This window comes from Neopelma chrysocephalum, unplaced genomic scaffold, assembly GCF_003984885.1.
Source record: "Neopelma chrysocephalum unplaced genomic scaffold, ASM398488v2 Primary Assembly neopelma1_89, whole genome shotgun sequence".
Taxonomy (NCBI): domain Eukaryota; kingdom Metazoa; phylum Chordata; class Aves; order Passeriformes; family Pipridae; genus Neopelma; species Neopelma chrysocephalum.
Window position 1 is genome coordinate 4,123,499 of NW_020897751.1, and position 15,529 is coordinate 4,139,027.

At 40.7% G+C, this 15,529-nt stretch overlaps 2 protein-coding genes across 7 annotated transcripts in view; one reads left to right on the forward strand and one right to left on the reverse strand.

Moving 5' to 3' along the window:
- Nucleotides 1–888, reverse strand: part of TET1 (tet methylcytosine dioxygenase 1) — a 96,048-nt gene extending 95,160 nt beyond the window's left edge. For all 5 annotated transcript variants that reach the window (XR_003535798.1, XR_003535795.1, XR_003535794.1 and 2 more), the window contains exons 1-2: nt 297–888; nt 83–189 (exon numbers count right to left, since the gene is read on the reverse strand). The gene's annotated coding sequence lies outside the window, so the exon portion shown is untranslated. The remainder of the gene's footprint in view (nt 1–82; nt 190–296) is intronic.
- Nucleotides 889–1,123: 235 nt separating this feature from the next.
- DNA2 (DNA replication helicase/nuclease 2) overlaps nt 1,124–15,529 on the forward strand; it is a 21,736-nt gene continuing 7,330 nt past the window's right edge. For both annotated transcript variants that reach the window (XM_027693041.1, XM_027693040.1), the window contains exons 1-17: nt 1,124–1,241; nt 2,043–2,222; nt 3,235–3,418; nt 4,717–4,862; nt 5,973–6,098; nt 6,947–7,166; nt 8,296–8,413; nt 8,709–8,874; nt 10,109–10,303; nt 10,865–11,095; nt 11,561–11,677; nt 11,782–11,891; nt 12,391–12,500; nt 13,002–13,226; nt 13,731–13,924; nt 14,029–14,118; nt 14,212–14,404. In XM_027693041.1, coding sequence (XP_027548842.1) covers nt 1,231–1,241; nt 2,043–2,222; nt 3,235–3,418; nt 4,717–4,862; nt 5,973–6,098; nt 6,947–7,166; nt 8,296–8,413; nt 8,709–8,874; nt 10,109–10,303; nt 10,865–11,095; nt 11,561–11,677; nt 11,782–11,891; nt 12,391–12,500; nt 13,002–13,226; nt 13,731–13,924; nt 14,029–14,118; nt 14,212–14,404 — 2,616 coding nt within the window. In that variant the 5' untranslated portion in view covers nt 1,124–1,230. The remainder of the gene's footprint in view (nt 1,242–2,042; nt 2,223–3,234; nt 3,419–4,716; nt 4,863–5,972; nt 6,099–6,946; nt 7,167–8,295; nt 8,414–8,708; nt 8,875–10,108; nt 10,304–10,864; nt 11,096–11,560; nt 11,678–11,781; nt 11,892–12,390; nt 12,501–13,001; nt 13,227–13,730; nt 13,925–14,028; nt 14,119–14,211; nt 14,405–15,529) is intronic.

Here is a 15,529-nt window from a genome sequence, read left to right on the forward strand (position 1 = left end):
CAATATTAATATAGCTTACTGCATATATTTCAGGACTATCCCAAATAAAACTGAAGGAGGGTTAAATTAAGAATGTTCTCACCTTTTAAAATTCATGTATTAGAATTTGATCCTTCTGTTGGGGTGTCCAACCATGGGCCGAAACCATCATCTTTACAGCAGAGGCTCATGCTGTTTCCCAGTGTTTGTCTACATTAGAGATAAAACCCAAACTCTTAATACATCATTTCCCGATATTGGGCTGGTAATCTTGGTATTTGCCAGTGATACTGATGTACTAAGAATAGATTTAATACCTGCGCCCTTCAATCTTTGCTAGAAGTGATGGTCTCATTTCCAGAATGCTTTGCTGAAGTAGTGGTTTTATGGCCAAAAAAAAAAAAGCAAAGAAAGGAAACCTACACATCTGAAACTTCAGTACCATAGAAAGCCTCTGCTGAGTAGCGCCAAACGTAACAACATGTCTTTATGAGGGAAGGAGTTTGACTATCGGGCTGAGATGGCCCGTAAGTGAATTGGGAGCAGAAGTATGTCGAACATTACCTCATACCACCGGACCCGTAACAGAAGCAGGGGTGGGGATGGGACAGCCCTTGACAGAGTTGAAATAAATGCCGGGCACGGCCGAGAACGATGCGGTTGTCCCTCGCAGCCCCCCATAGCCCTCATAAGCACTCACTGCCTCCCACAGCCCCTCACAGCCTCCCAAAGCCCCTCACAGCCCTCATAAACACTCACAGCCTCCCCCAGAGCCCTCAAACGCTCACAGCCCTCCATAGCTCTCACAGTCTCCCCCAGCCCCTCATAAACGTTCACAGTCCCCCACAGCTCTCGTAGCCTCTCTCAGTCTCCCACAGCTCTCACAGTCCCTCACAGCCCCTCATAAGCGCTCACAACCCCCCAGAGCCCCTCATGGGCGCTCCCCGCCCTCAGCACCGCTCGTGCCCCCTCGCGGCGCAGGCCCCGCCCTTTTCCCCCCTTCCCTCCCGGTTGGCGCGAGGAGCCGCGCGCCGCTCCGCGCCTTGGGCCCGCGCGCGCGGCAACCGCCCTCCCGCCGCGTCCCATTGGCCCACGCTGCCCGCGCTGGGCGGGGCCTGCGGCGCTGCCGTGAGGGGCCTGAGGGGACTGGGGGGCCGTGTGAGGGAGCAGCGGGGCCGAGGTGCGCTGTGAGGGAGCCGTGTGAGCCGCGGGACGGGGCAAGCCGAGCCGAGCGCCGCACGAGACCTGCCCATGGCCGAGAGGTAGCAGCCGAGCGCGGGGAAGAGCAGCTGGGCGGAGACGACCCGTAGCGCGGGGAATTCGAACTTTAGAAAGGCTCCCGGCTCCGCGCGCGGGAAGGCGGGATGGGGGTCCCGAGGGCCGCCGGGGCCGAGCCGCGGAGGCAGCATGGGGGAAAGGTGGGGAGCCCTCGGGACCGCCGGGGGTAAGCGGGGAGGGGAACCCGACTCTGCCGAGCGGGTGAGGAGTGCTTGCGCCGGGCAGGGCGGGCGGCGGGGCCGCTGGAGCTCCGGCAGGCACAGCTCGGTGCCAGGAGAGCGGCCCTGCTGCTCTGTCTCAGGCTTTGGCTATTGGAGAACTGAGCCCTGAATATCAGTTTTCTAATCGACTTCAAGTTAATGGGTTAAAAAGATTACTGCTCCGTGTTTGAGGTACTTGGGTGACCGGGAGTTCGTGTGTGCAGGGAGATAGAAGCTTTCTCACAAGCACAGGGTTTGCAGTGCAGTTATAATGAACTTTCAAGTGAATATGGATACGTGGACATCAAAATGAAGCACTTGCAATAAATAGCCACTTACTTAGTATTTATGTCTCCTTCCTTACGTCTCCTATGTCCAAATGCTTGTTTTTCATCCCTGTCATCCAAAAAGAATGTGAAAACATCACCAGAGAGCTTTACCTGTGTAGAACTGCAAAACCACACTAAATATGTATGAAAATTGAAGGGGATTAAAGTTGAGTTTATATTTGAAGCTTTTCCTTGCTTTGTATATAGGCTGGCTGTTTTCAGGTAGTGTTCTGTCTCTTAATGAGCTGTTCTTCAGTTTTCAGAAGAAAGCGGCTGACTGCCCTGACACGATACTGAGGAAGGGGCTGAACAACAGATACCGTGTGCTGGAAGTCAGCGTGATACAGAGAAATGGAAGTGACCCTGAGAAACACTTGAGAATTACAGCATCTCACTCACTAGAAGATACAGAGCTGTGCATTCTTAGGAATGGCTGGTAATTCATTATGTAGATGTCTGAAAAGAGAATGAAATACTGGATTATTAAGTAAATTTTCTTTGTGTTGCCTTTGAGAGCAGTCTTACTGCCTTAGAAATGATACAAAATCCTGAAGCAACCTTTATTTAATGTAACATTATCAGTATGTCAGCATAATGGATATTCATCTTGAGAGAACTGATGTCAGGTAACTTGTGTTGAGTGGGTGTTGCTACTTTGCCTTTGTACTGACAAACAGCAAGGCATTAAACTCTAGGCAGGCTATTTTGTTTAACTGTTTTGCATTAATTAGAAGTGTCCTTCCAAATTATGTACCCTCATTGTACGTATAAATGTACCATGCCACATCTGTAAAACAGGAAGGCTTTTTGCAGCCTGTTAAAATCACCTTAGCTCGAGCCCCACTGCAAAAGTTGTTTTCAGGTAAGGATAAGATTCTAATTTAGAACTAATTGTGTTGCATGGTGTGTTACAGGAGAAAAGATTGGATAGTATTTTGAAACACATGGGGGTGCATGTGCTATTTGGCACTGCTTTTCATTTTCTGTCCAAGACTGAAAAGTGGGAGACAAATATAAGACATTATTTCTTGAAGGAAAAAATATCTAAGATCTTGAACCCTGAAATTTCCAAACCATTCCAAATATTTTTAGATTTTGCTGAGTTTCTGAAACAAATAGAATTAAGTAAGAAGGTAGAACTCATGTAATGCAAAAGCAGTAAAACATAACAATGCTGAAATAGTTCAACACATCAGCCTGGAATGACTTGAAGTCAACAGGATTTCCCTACTTACAGGCTGTCCTGATGCATGATCCAGTACTCAAAATAATGGGTTTTGTCAGTAAAAATGCCTTTATTCACTTTCAGGATTTATTTAAGTCAACTTCTTAAAAAAAGACTCCCAATAACCTCCTGTTTCAAAGAACTGCGTCTGCCGTGTTAATGTGTAATTATTGATACGTTGTGTCCGTATTGCCAATGACTGTTCCAATGTATTCCATCGCAGGGAGTCTGTTCCTGTTGTTCCAGGGGACATCCTTCATTTGGAAGGGGAATGTAGCTCCGGCACGTGGGTCATCAGTGACCAGTGTGGGTACCTGGTTCTGTACCCAGACCTGCTGCTCTCTGGCACTACGGTATCAAACAGCATCCGCTGTATGAGAAGGGCAGTGCTGAGCGAACGGTTCAGGGTAAGAGTGAATTCCAGACTGTCAGGCCTCTGATGAGTTTCTGCTCTGTTGAAACTGGTGGGTTCACTCAGTATTCATTCTGGCTGTGATGCTGTACTGCAAAATGTCCAACACAGAATAATTTGGGATGGAAACTGTCTCTGGTTGAAATTCTTGGTGTTTTTTGAAAATTGCAGCTGAAATAATCCAGTATTTTTAACACGGTTACTGGGCTAAAGAAGTGGTCTTTCCACTTAAAATTCTGATAACTTCTTTGATAATCTCTTGCCACATTTTGTGTGGGTATAAATCCTTTGTGAGGGATGTGCCCCTCATTGTTTGTATGAAAACATTACCACTCTTGGCCAAGAGCCTCTGAAAAATAAGAATCTGAATCCAGCTGCTGGACCTTTGAAAGAGATTTCTTGTGGTAGTATCCTTGCTGATATGTGGATGGCAGAGAAGCAACAGCTGCCAGTCTCAGCTCATGAAAACTTCCAGACAGGATAGGAATATAAATCCAGATGAGTAAGGGAATTGTAATGGAGTGGTAAACTCCCAGCCTGGCTGGGAGTCTGTGACTGAAACAAGAAAATTAAGTACAGGAAATTAAGACTGGGAAATGGTGTCAACCCCTTATCAGAGGAGTGATGGGAATAGAATAATTGTCTGGGACAATGCACTGACAACCCCTGACACTGGGATAACACCATCCACATTGTGAGTGCAATCCACAAGTGACTGGTCTGTAAGAGATACTGTAATATCACAGTGATTAGACTTCCAGTTGTTTGGTGGTGACTCACACAGAGGTCGTTTTGCTACCACTTTCAGTTCTTGTGACTCTACAGAGCCCAGCGCTGCTGATGGGTTTCTGAGCCATTTTGGAGATACTTGGAATGATTCTCCTGTGAGTTGGTAACACACAGGAAACTGCTTTGTGCAAAAAATATGTGTAAGATTGTAAAGGTAAGTATTTGCATTAGGAAATACTATTGTTTTGCCCACAGGCAAAACTTTCTCAAAATTCACTTTAATCTGCGCCTTTGTTTCTCACCTATCAATCACATAGGGATTGTATCCTAACATTATCAGGGTTGGGATAAACATGAGAGCTAAAGCAATAGGAGAGACTCATTTCAATTTGGCTGCTTTCATAGTTGGGTTTGACTGGACAGTAATTAGTGAGGTGAAAGCTGTCATGATCTTGCAATTAAATAAGTGCAGTCCATGATTTGCAACAAAGAAACCCCAGAAATTTTATAGTAAAGTTGGTATGAAGTGGCATAAATCTTGATTTATTGTAACGTCTGTTGCAGGGCTCAGAGTCTGGTTCGCGCCAAATGCTCGTTGGTACAATTCTTCATGACATTTTCCAGCAATCAGTAACAAATGACTTGACACAAGAAAAAGTACTAGAACTAGCAAATAAAATTGTCTATGGACAAAAGTATCTCAAAGAAATGTAAGTAACATTACAAGTGTCTTTTATGTTTGGAAGACAGGGCAGGAACACTTTAAGTTACACTTTAGAAAACGTAGCACTACTATCTGGAGAGTATTGTGCCAAATGACTTTGCTTGATGGAAATGGGGTACCTTTTAGTAAGATAATTCCCCATTTAATAATGTAATTTTGTTTACCTTCCCTGCTGAGCTACTTCTGTGGATCCAAACTGTGCTTCTGGAGTAACTGTATATGTGGGGATTTATTCCTTCAGGACAAGCAGGTTGCAGTGTTTGTGCCTGTAACATTAGATTTCCAGGCTGATTTAAATGTGACAAACAAAATTAATTATTATCCTCAGGAGATGAACTAGAAATTTGTGACTGACCAAGCATTGAATGTCTGAGGTTTTCATATTCTTTATCAGGTTACTTAAAGGCTCAGTTGCTAAAAGATGTTTAACTTATTTTCTCAGCAAAGCTGATAGAAATGCTAGCCAAATAAATAGTCTTAATATTTCCATCAGAAAATGGTAAGATGAATGGCTGTCAGTTTTAGCATTTTACTGCAGACTTCATTAAAATCTAATTCTACTCATGTAAAAAATAAAAATCATTATATTTAGACTCTTAAAAATTGCCTGTTGGGCAATGTCAGTATCTTTTAGCCCCAGATGAGTTGCAAGTTAAAACTGTAGAAGGAAGATTTATTACTCTGGTTCTGTTATGAAGGTAATATTTTGAAATGTGACTGCTAAGATTACTTAAAGGCCTTTGTCACCCTGGGCCTCCATGAAACTGTTAATTTGCAATTCCTTTTTGCATATGCAGGCCACTATTTGTTGGGGTTGGAAAGTAAACTGCTTGAGTCTGCTGGCTGTGGTTGTTTGCACTTGTATGAAGCTTTTTGTGCAAAACCCACTTGTATTTCTCTGTTGCTGTAGAATAATGATGTAATTTCCAGTGAATGCCAGCTTAACTAAGCTGTCATTATCTACAATTTTTAGATGCTTATTAAAACTTGACAGTTACTGTCATTAATCTTGTGGATACTCAAGACAAAATCTCTTTAGTACCAGCAGCAAATCTAATATTTCTTTCTCCTTAATGTGCGTGGCTTTATTTTTCAGGTATCACTTAAATCTGAAACAAGCAGAAATAATGCAGGAGGTGGAAGAATATTTGCCATCATTTTTTAAATGGGCAGAAGACTTCATGCACAATCCAGTGAACCAAAATGAAATGCAACTAAAACTGTAAGAAGCCAGGAATTAAAAGTTAAAGCCATTCTATATTGTGTACCTTCTTTAGTTCACTTTTAATTTTCAGAACAATGCTTTTCCTGCACATCTGTTCAGTGATTTGTAGCTAATTCATGGCCTCACTGCCAGTGTAGCTGATCTAGAGCTGCATGTTTAGCTGCCATAGTGAGTACTGGGGCAAGACATGAAGCCTGAGGGTGAACTGACATAAAAATCTTACTGGTCTTAAAATCCTTGTGAACAGTGTGGTACAAACTAGAGATTTTAGTGATTAGAAAGGCAAGCATATTTGAGCTGCTGACTAAGCTAGCACTTACTGTTGATATGTGCAACACTACAAATCAGAATGTGAAAGTAGTAATCAAATTGAATTTTTGACTGATTCAACAGTAAAATGGTGATTTAATTCAACTGCTGCTGAGCTCTTCTTGTCTATAGCTTCTTGCTGTTAATTGTAATAACCACAGGGTGTTAAAGTTTCAGTGAAATGGCAGGTCTAGGTAAAATCTGTGTGCTGCTGTCCCGTGTATATAATTAATTTTTTTTGTTTTAGAGTGTGGTTGTTGACAAAAGACCAAAGACAATTACAAACAGTTTAAGAGTCTTATTTAAAATTTGAAATTCAGGTGAATAGCAAAACTACTGTTAGTTTCTGATATGACACTTCCTCTGTTAATGGGAAGAGAGTTTGAGTGAGACTCGATGCATTTTATTTTTAAAGTTAGTTCCTAAAGAGAACCTGTAATGCAAAAAAATTACATATTTATTTGCAACACATTTTTATGTTTAAATATTAAGAATTAAGCAAAATTGTTAACTTCTGGCTTAATTTTTCTTCCTAGGTCAAATGGTGAAAAACCAGAAGTTGTATCTTCTAAGATAGAGATTGTAGATATCTTGGACATCGAAGAGAATATCTGGTCTCCCAGGTTTGGGTTGAAGGGAAAGATTGATGTTACAGCCAGGGTGAAAATCCATTGCCAGTCTGGAGTACAGTCTCGGATAATGCCATTGGAGCTCAAGTCTGGCAAGGAATCTAACTCCATAGAGCACAGAAGTCAGGTACAAACACCCATTGTCCAGTTTCACTGTCAGAGACTGTGGATACTTTCTTGTTTGATTAGATGAACTATTTTGCCTTATGACTGTGACCACTTTTTGGTATACTCTAAATTCAGGGGTGGCTGATCCTGGCATGCCCAAAGCTCCTGGTATAAAATGAAAGTGAACTGAGGAGTAAGAAGTACATACATTTACCACTTCCAAACACATTTTTGGTTTTTATCCTGAAATGTGTTCTTTAGTCTCTTCTTGCTACTTTCAAATATTAGGTTGAGGCAAACTGCTTCAGGAATTAGTGCTGTGCATATTTCCAGATAGCTGGCCTGATCTAGAGGCAGAAGTCTTGTTAATAACCTCTGAAGTTGCCTTTTAGTTTCAATCCTTGGTCAGGTTCTTACTGCTTACGGCTTCTAGAATGCTTGTGACAATAATGAGTGTTTAGCCATATAAATTATGGAAGAGCTGAATGCTGTTTAGAATGTATTTTGGTTTTAATACTGTGCTGGTTTTGCCTGGAGTAGACATAAATTCCTTCACAAGAGATAGTATGGGCTGTGTTTTGGATTTGTGCTGAACGCAGGTTGATAATGGAGATGTTTTTGTTATTGCTGAGCAGAGCACACACAGAGCCAAGGCCTTTCCTGCTCCCTGTCCTGCCACACTGGGGAGGAGACTGGGGGTGATGGGAAGTTTGGAGGGGAAACAGCAGGGACAGGGGATCCCAGCTGACCAATGGGACATTCCAGACCGTAGAGCTGATCACTGTGCTCAGTGTATGATGTGGGGGAAGGAAGGGGGGAGCTTGAGGGGATGTGTTTGGAGTGATGGTGTTTGTCTTCCCAAGTCACCATTACACAGGATGGGGCCCTGCTCTCCTGGAAGTGGCTGAACTCCTGCTGCCCATGGGAAGTGGGAATGAATTCCTTGTTTTGCTTTGGTTGTGTGCATGGCTTTTGCTTTCCCTGTTAAACTGTCTTTATCTCATGAGTTTTCCAGCTTTTCCCTTTCCTTTTCCCTCCCCAATCCCACTGGTGGGGCAGTGAGTGAGCAGCCGTGTGGTACTTGGCTTTAAACTTGGGGTTAAACCACGACAAACATATTGCAGTAAGTTTCTATCGAATGTTTGCAGGTTATTCTGTACACACTGATGAATTTAGAGCGGAGAGCAGATCCTGAAGCTGGATTTCTTCTTTACCTCAAAACTGGTACAATGTATCCTGTTTCTGGAGCCCGCCTGGACCGAAGAGGTAAAGTTGTTCCCCTTCCCTGGAAACCAGAATTATCTATTGCTAAAGCCTCTCATGTTGCCTGTAAGGTTTCCTTTTACCAAAATAGCTGTACTTAGGGATACATCACGTATTATAACATCACTACTTCCAATAAGCTTATGTTAAAAACTCTATTATTTTATTAATATAGCACAGGGACTTTGTTATGTGAATAATCACTTCTTAGCTGAGTAAAAAGTTGATAGCTAATTACTTTTGAGTTCGAAACTGTTGCAAACAAAAACATCAACTTAGTTGGTTCTTTTCTTGACAGAATTAATGAAGTTGAGAAACCACGTGGCCTTCTACTTAGCGCACAGTACCTACAAATCTGCCGTGGGCAGGCAGCATTCACAGCTTGCTGCTTTGCCTCCCGTGATTGATGACAGTCAAGCCTGTAAATATTGCTCCCAAATGCACAATTGCTTCCTATACAGCAGGTAAAAAAAAAAAAGTCTGACTAATGTTTCTGAATAAGTTTGAATAATCATAGCTTTTGATACAGTGACTTCATTTTTGGGGTTGACAGCTTCTTATTTCTTTATTGAGGACTCTTGCACCCCAAAAGAATCTTTCACAGACTCCCTTGCAACTTTTGTAATGCAGGGTCTGATCTCCCAGAGACTTAATGTGTTTGCTCAGGTACACTTTCTGCAAGAGAAAATCTGAGATAAGTCTCAACAAAATACTTGATGACAATAACAGATCTGTTATATATAGGTTAATAATATTTAAAATTTTAAAAAGCTATGTTCTTGCAACTCTTTGAAAGAGGGGGTCTTTTGGGCCTGGATTCTGGCTGGACAACAACTCTTTCACTTTGACTGTAGAAGATTGTTTCCCTGTAGGATATCACACAAGTAATGATGCATTGATATTACTCTGCTAAAGTGTTGTTGCACTGCCTTTTAAAGAGAAGTAATGAGCAGATATTTGCTAAATTTTCACATTAAGTTTTAGTCTTTATGCTGCACAAAACCAGAACCATCTCTTATACTGAAGAGATCAAATGAGATATGTTAGAACAGGAGAGCCTTTGGGGTGATCTTGTGTAAACAGGATACCTGATTGTTTTTAAAATTGTAGGGGTAAAATTGTATGTGGAGGGAGCCAGCTTTGTGGGCATCCATGATATGTCTTTGTAAAGTAGGTTTTGTGCAATATTACTTCTAATACTCAGTTGTTACAGCACCAAGATTGTTTCTAACTGGGTAGCTATTCACTGGTGAACTAACTTTTTGCTATTTGATTGTATTTTGTATGTGTGACTAGGTATAATATCTGATGTTTAGTTTTGAGATAAATTGACCTGTCTGTGTATTAAGTATTAAATTCTTTTTGCTTAGCTAGATGTCAATGTAGTATTAATCTGTTACTGTAAGAGGAGTAAAAAATCAACTATGTAAATGTATACAGTACTATCTTTGAAATGCCTTTAATTGGTCTTTGATTAACTTATGTTCCTTGATAATTCAAAATCATAGAGATGATGTAAAGTTACTAATAGAAGATTACTCACATGAACAAAGGATACAGATTCAACTTGACTTCAGTGATGATAGATTAATCTGTCTGGTATGTTACAGTATATATTTAGCTTGTCGTTATGTACATATGGACTTGCAAGCAAATAGATGCAGGTTGATTCTTTCCTGTGCTTGGTTGTATTTGTAGAGCTGTGGAGCAGAAGATGGCCAGTGAGTCCTTTCCTCCTGCTCTGGCAGCTGTTATTGACAGAGAGACCCAGCACCTGAAACCCTCCCACCTGGAGTATTTCAGCCTGTGGTACCTGATGTTAACCCTGGAGCTGCAAAGTGGGGAGGGTAAAAAGGGATATAAAAATATATGGATGACACCTTCTTTGGAAAGGTGAGGTATAATTTCTAACCTGATGCAAATGATGGTTCCTCCTAAAAGTGAGACACTGTCCACTGGTGTTTTCACTGCCAGCAAAGCTAGATGTTTTCTAGTGCTGTTAGAAGCACTCAAATATGCTACTTACATAGGTGGATTTTTTGAGCTGTGACCTAATGGAGACATTAACCTAATGAATTTACAGGTTTTGTGTTTGCACTATGGTGTTTGCTTGGTGGTTGTTGTTAAGTCACACATGGGAAGCAGCAAATTGCAGCCTCAGCCTTAAGAAGCACAAGTGTAATTCTATTTGTGTCTCTGTGGGCTGAGGCTGGTGCTGACTGATCCCAGTCCATGGTGCTGTTTCTGAAGGTTTGCTTGGCACAATGACGATTTGTCAAGTGACTGATTAGTCTTCCCAGTTTTGATTGTGTTTGGGTTGTTATTTGCTGCTTTGGGAATTTTTTTGTGTTTTGGTTTTGGCGGTTGGTTGTGGGTGATTTTATTTTTTTTTAATATTTCTCTTCCTGAGAAGTTATTAATATTAAAATATATTTCTTTTTCTCATATATTCAGAGAGAAGGCTGGAGATTGTGTTGGGAACTTGATCAGAGTGGATGAAGTACGTGAAATTTCCGAGGGACAGTACCTCCATTTTTTTCAACGCAGAAATGGTGCCATACCTGCAACAAACCTGTTGGTTGGTGATCGAGTGGTTGCGAGTGGAGAGGAAAAGGGTTTACTTGGTTTGGCTACTGGCTATGTTAGAGAAGTCACTGGAACAAAAGTCTCCTGTTTGTTGGGCAGGTAATAGGACAAAAAGAAAGATACCTTTTTGAAAACACTGTGGTCCTGGCTTCAGGAAGGGCACTTCTAGGTGTCCAAAAACCTGTGACTTGTTCTAACTCTTCCTGCTGGGCTTGGGGTACCCTTCAGAAATTCTCTTCTCTTGATGGAAAATGTCAGTACTTGGTCAATGGATATGCCTGTTGATTTAACATAAAAACATGTGTAAACTCCATTTACTCACGTCTCCAACATGAGGCTATATGGATACAGTAATATCCATAACTTTCATTATTCAGTCTGTATTGTCTTTAAATTGGGCTGTGAGCATGTTTTACTTAGATTAGCTAATAGTGTATCTTTATTAGCTAATGTTTCACACTGGGATCTCTGGAAGATACCATTGAACATGTAGTAATAAGTCTTTCATCATCAACACACTGCTGGTGAACAGAATTATTTTATCCATGTTATGTCATCCTTCAGGAATTTGTCAAAGCTCCCCAAGAACACCGTATTTAGGTTGGATCATGAAGAGGGAGATTTTGGTGTAGGAGTCCCTTTTGAAAATCTTTCTAAACTGATGAAAGATTCTCCGATCAGGTATGAAAAACCAAATTAATTTCACACTTCCAATCTTTTCAGATAAAGTTTCTTAACTGGTAACTCTTCTTGCAACTCTTGTTTTGTTTTGCTTTTATCCACAGTGAAAGGCTCCGCAACTTGATAATTGACTTCCAGAAACCACGTTTCATTCAGCACTTGAGCTCTGTCCTTCCTCCAGAAGCAAAGGAAACTGTTGCAAATATTTTAAAGGGTACAAAGTGACTTTCTACTCCTCTGTTTAGTAGTCTCTATAGCCAAAGTGTTTATCAGGCTGAAAATAAGGGGTTTTTCCTCCTTTGGGGCCCAGTGGTAGTTTTCTGCTTAGAACTTAAAACCAAGTTCTTGTCTTGCATGTCTTCCAACTGGCTGAAGACTAATTTAGTCACAGGAAGACCTGATCAAACACAACTGCCCATACACAATATATGGAGGTGGTCATTTAGGATATTAGAAAAAAAAAGTCACAAAAAGGTCTAAAAATAAAAATGCCTTCAGTTCCTTATTTCTAGGATTGTAGTGCAGACCCTTTACTACTTATCTTGTGTATCATGTTTAATGTCATATCTTCATTAGAACCTACAGACTTTGCTCAGTTCTTGTCTTTATTAAGGGCTTTAGCAGAAGAGGAAATTATAGTTTTGCTTTAACTTTAGTAATTGTTACAATTATGATGAAGTGTACTAACTTAATTTTGATTTTTCTCCTCAAAGGTCTAAATAAGCCCCAGAAACAGGCAATGAAACAAGTGCTACTTTCTAAAGACTACACACTTATTGTGGGTATGCCTGGAACAGGAAAAACAACTACAATATGTGCTCTAGTAAGATCATGTACCTTGATTTTAATTTTCTTTGTGAGATTTAGAGGACAGCATTAAACAAACTGTATAGTGTCCAAAAATTAGCTGTCATGACTGAAATCATATAGATACTGTTAGATTAAAAGAAGAAAATACACTTCTTTTTACTTAAAACCCTATATTTGGTAGAACTAAAGCTGTATTTTGTGGTGTAGGATTGTCTATTGCTTGTGTAGGAGTATGTGTGGGAGGGAGCAGATTGAAGTGTGATATTTAATCACTTCTGTGGTGCTTTAGTGTTAAAATTTAGTGTTAAAATTCTTTGGCTCCAAATATCAGCAAGTCCTCAAATTCTGAGCTACAGCTCAAAAAAGGGACTCCTTGGGAAGCCAGCAAATTGAACTCATTATTGGCTCTCTCCAGAGCCCCTTGTGCTTTTTGCCTTGTCAAACATGGGACTGCCCATTCTTGTGCAGAACTAATAATTTTTCTTTTCTTTCCCTTCTCTTTGCCACTCATTAGGTGAGAATTCTTTCTGCTTGTGGCTTCAGTGTTCTTCTGACTAGTTTTACACACACGGCTGTGGACAACATCCTGCTCAAGTTGGCCAAATTCAAAGTTGGTTTCCTGCGCTTAGGGCGAGCTCAGAAGGTCCATCCAGATATTCAGAAATATACAGAAGAAGAAATTTGCAGGTCCAAATCAATTAAATCTGTAACAGACTTGGAAGAAGTCTATAATAGTCAGGTGAGAAAAGTGGGTTTTGCTGCAAGTTGTTAAAGATAATTACGTCAGGATTTTATGTTCGGATGCTGCAGAGGAGAACTCATCCCAAGGGTATGGACTGCTGTAAGAAATCTGAGCTGGAAAAGATACTCAATCTTGGCTTCAATTTGTTTATAGCTGATAATGACCAGCATAGACAATGCTTCTCAACTTTCAGCCTGTTAATGTCCACACAAAGTAACTTATCATTGTAAGTAATAAGTCCCAAAGACTTCAGTGCTTTTCTCTGAGATCTTGTCACAGGAGTCACTTCAGGCAGAGAACTTGGCATCACTGAACACATGGCAGGAATGGGTTATTTGCTCCAGTCTGCTCTAAAGCTGGCTTTGTTTGTCACTTGCAATTGATGCAAGAATACGTCAAGCTGTTTAGTTTAAGGGGAAGTATTTTTCCTTTTAACCTGGAAAACACAGTAGTAAAGGATATAAAATGTACCTTATCCTTAAAGTGTGTCTCAATTTTCAGCCAGTGGTGGCAACGTCTTGCATGGGAGTAAATCACCCTATCTTTGTTCAGAAGCAATTTGATTTCTGCATAGTTGATGAAGCTTCCCAAATAAGCCAGCTCATCTGCCTGGGCCCACTGTTCTGCTCCAAAAGGTTTGTGCTGGTGGGGGATCATCAGCAGCTGCCTCCACTTGTGCTGAATGCAGAAGCAAGGTAAGATAAAATGCTTCTGGGCAGTTACTAGTAATGAATTCTGGGAAAGCTCTTGCAGTGTTCTGACTGACACACTTTTGGGTTTTGTTTTTGGGTTGTAACAGAGATCTTGGCATGAGTGAAAGCTTATTTAAAAGGCTGGAACAAAACCAAAATGCTGTTGTCCAATTAACTGTGCAATACAGAATGAATAGGTAATTTAAACTTTTATTTATTACGTTGTGTTTTTAATGTGGGATTGAAAGGGCAAGATTTTTATCCCTTTTCTTGTTTTTTTAAATCTTTAGTAAGATTATGTCACTGAGTAACATGTTAGTGTATGAAGGCAAACTGGAATGTGGCTCAGAGAAGGTGTCAAATGCCACTGTTAACTTGCCCAACCTAAAAAAATTGAAACTGGACCTTGTGGATGCTTCAAAAATGTGGCTGAAAGAAGTACTTGATCCAGACACCCCTGTGTGTTTTCTGAACACAGAGAAGGTAAAGTTCATTATGTTCTTTCAGCATTGTATTTTGATGCAAGTTCTCAACACAGTCAACATGTAAAACTTGATACAGCTTAGGTAGGGTAAAATAGGGAACTTCAAAGAATGGTTTTCTGGTTCCATGGAAAATGTGCAGCACACACAAATGGTGGTGGTGTAGCTGATCAGCTGCTGCTGGAACCATCACATCTGGGAACAGCTGAAATGTTTAATTCAGGTAATGTTTCAGAAAAGATGGAAGGTACTGGAGACTTTGTTCTCGTGTCCAGTGTAGCTCCAAGCGTGTAGCCAGTAGCAGGAATAGCTATAATTCTCCATGGAATTTTGCAGACTTTCTATATGCTGAAGTGTAAGGGAGGAGTAAGTTGGTTTAGATATGTCCTTTCATGAGGACACCAATTTTTGCTGGAAAATTAAAACTCAAGAGTGGATAAAAATTCTTCAAAGAAGCTGACTAGAAACAATGAGGAGGAGTTTAAATACATGTAGAAAATGATTAATAAATTAGTACATATTTGTGGTCTCTAGTACTTGTCACTATAGTTGGTGATTGAATTATGAACATTTGAGTCTTCCTTCCTTCCTTAGCAGGTTTTCTGTTGATTCCTATTAATACTGTGTTTTGCCAATAATTGAATCAGCTGATGATCTTTTGTGCTGACTCTGGGTAGAACTCTCCAACCTCCCTGTGCTGTCTACAACATTCTACAGCATTCCTATTTTTTTTATGACAATTCTAATAGAGTCTCTTCAATGACCTAAAAAGAAACAGTGTTTACTTTGATGACTTAGAGAAATTTCTACAAATGCCTAAACTAAACAGGGACAGGAATGCCTCGATAGCTGCAGTCCCTTTCCCAGGAAAGCAGACAGTTGGTCCCAGGGAAGAGACTTGTTAAGAGGAAACTGGCTGGAACACTGTTCATCTGGTAGTCAGAGAGAAATTGGTAATGGGGAAGCCAGAGTTTCTGTTCCATTTTGAATTTTTTTTTTCCTAGAAAGCCCATCTTGAGTGTAGGACAGCTGTTCTGTTTGTAGAAACAGGAAGAAAGTTTCTCTTTCCAAAATATTCTTGGGTTTGTTCAGACATGGGGCTATAATATCATTTCTCCTTTTGGAC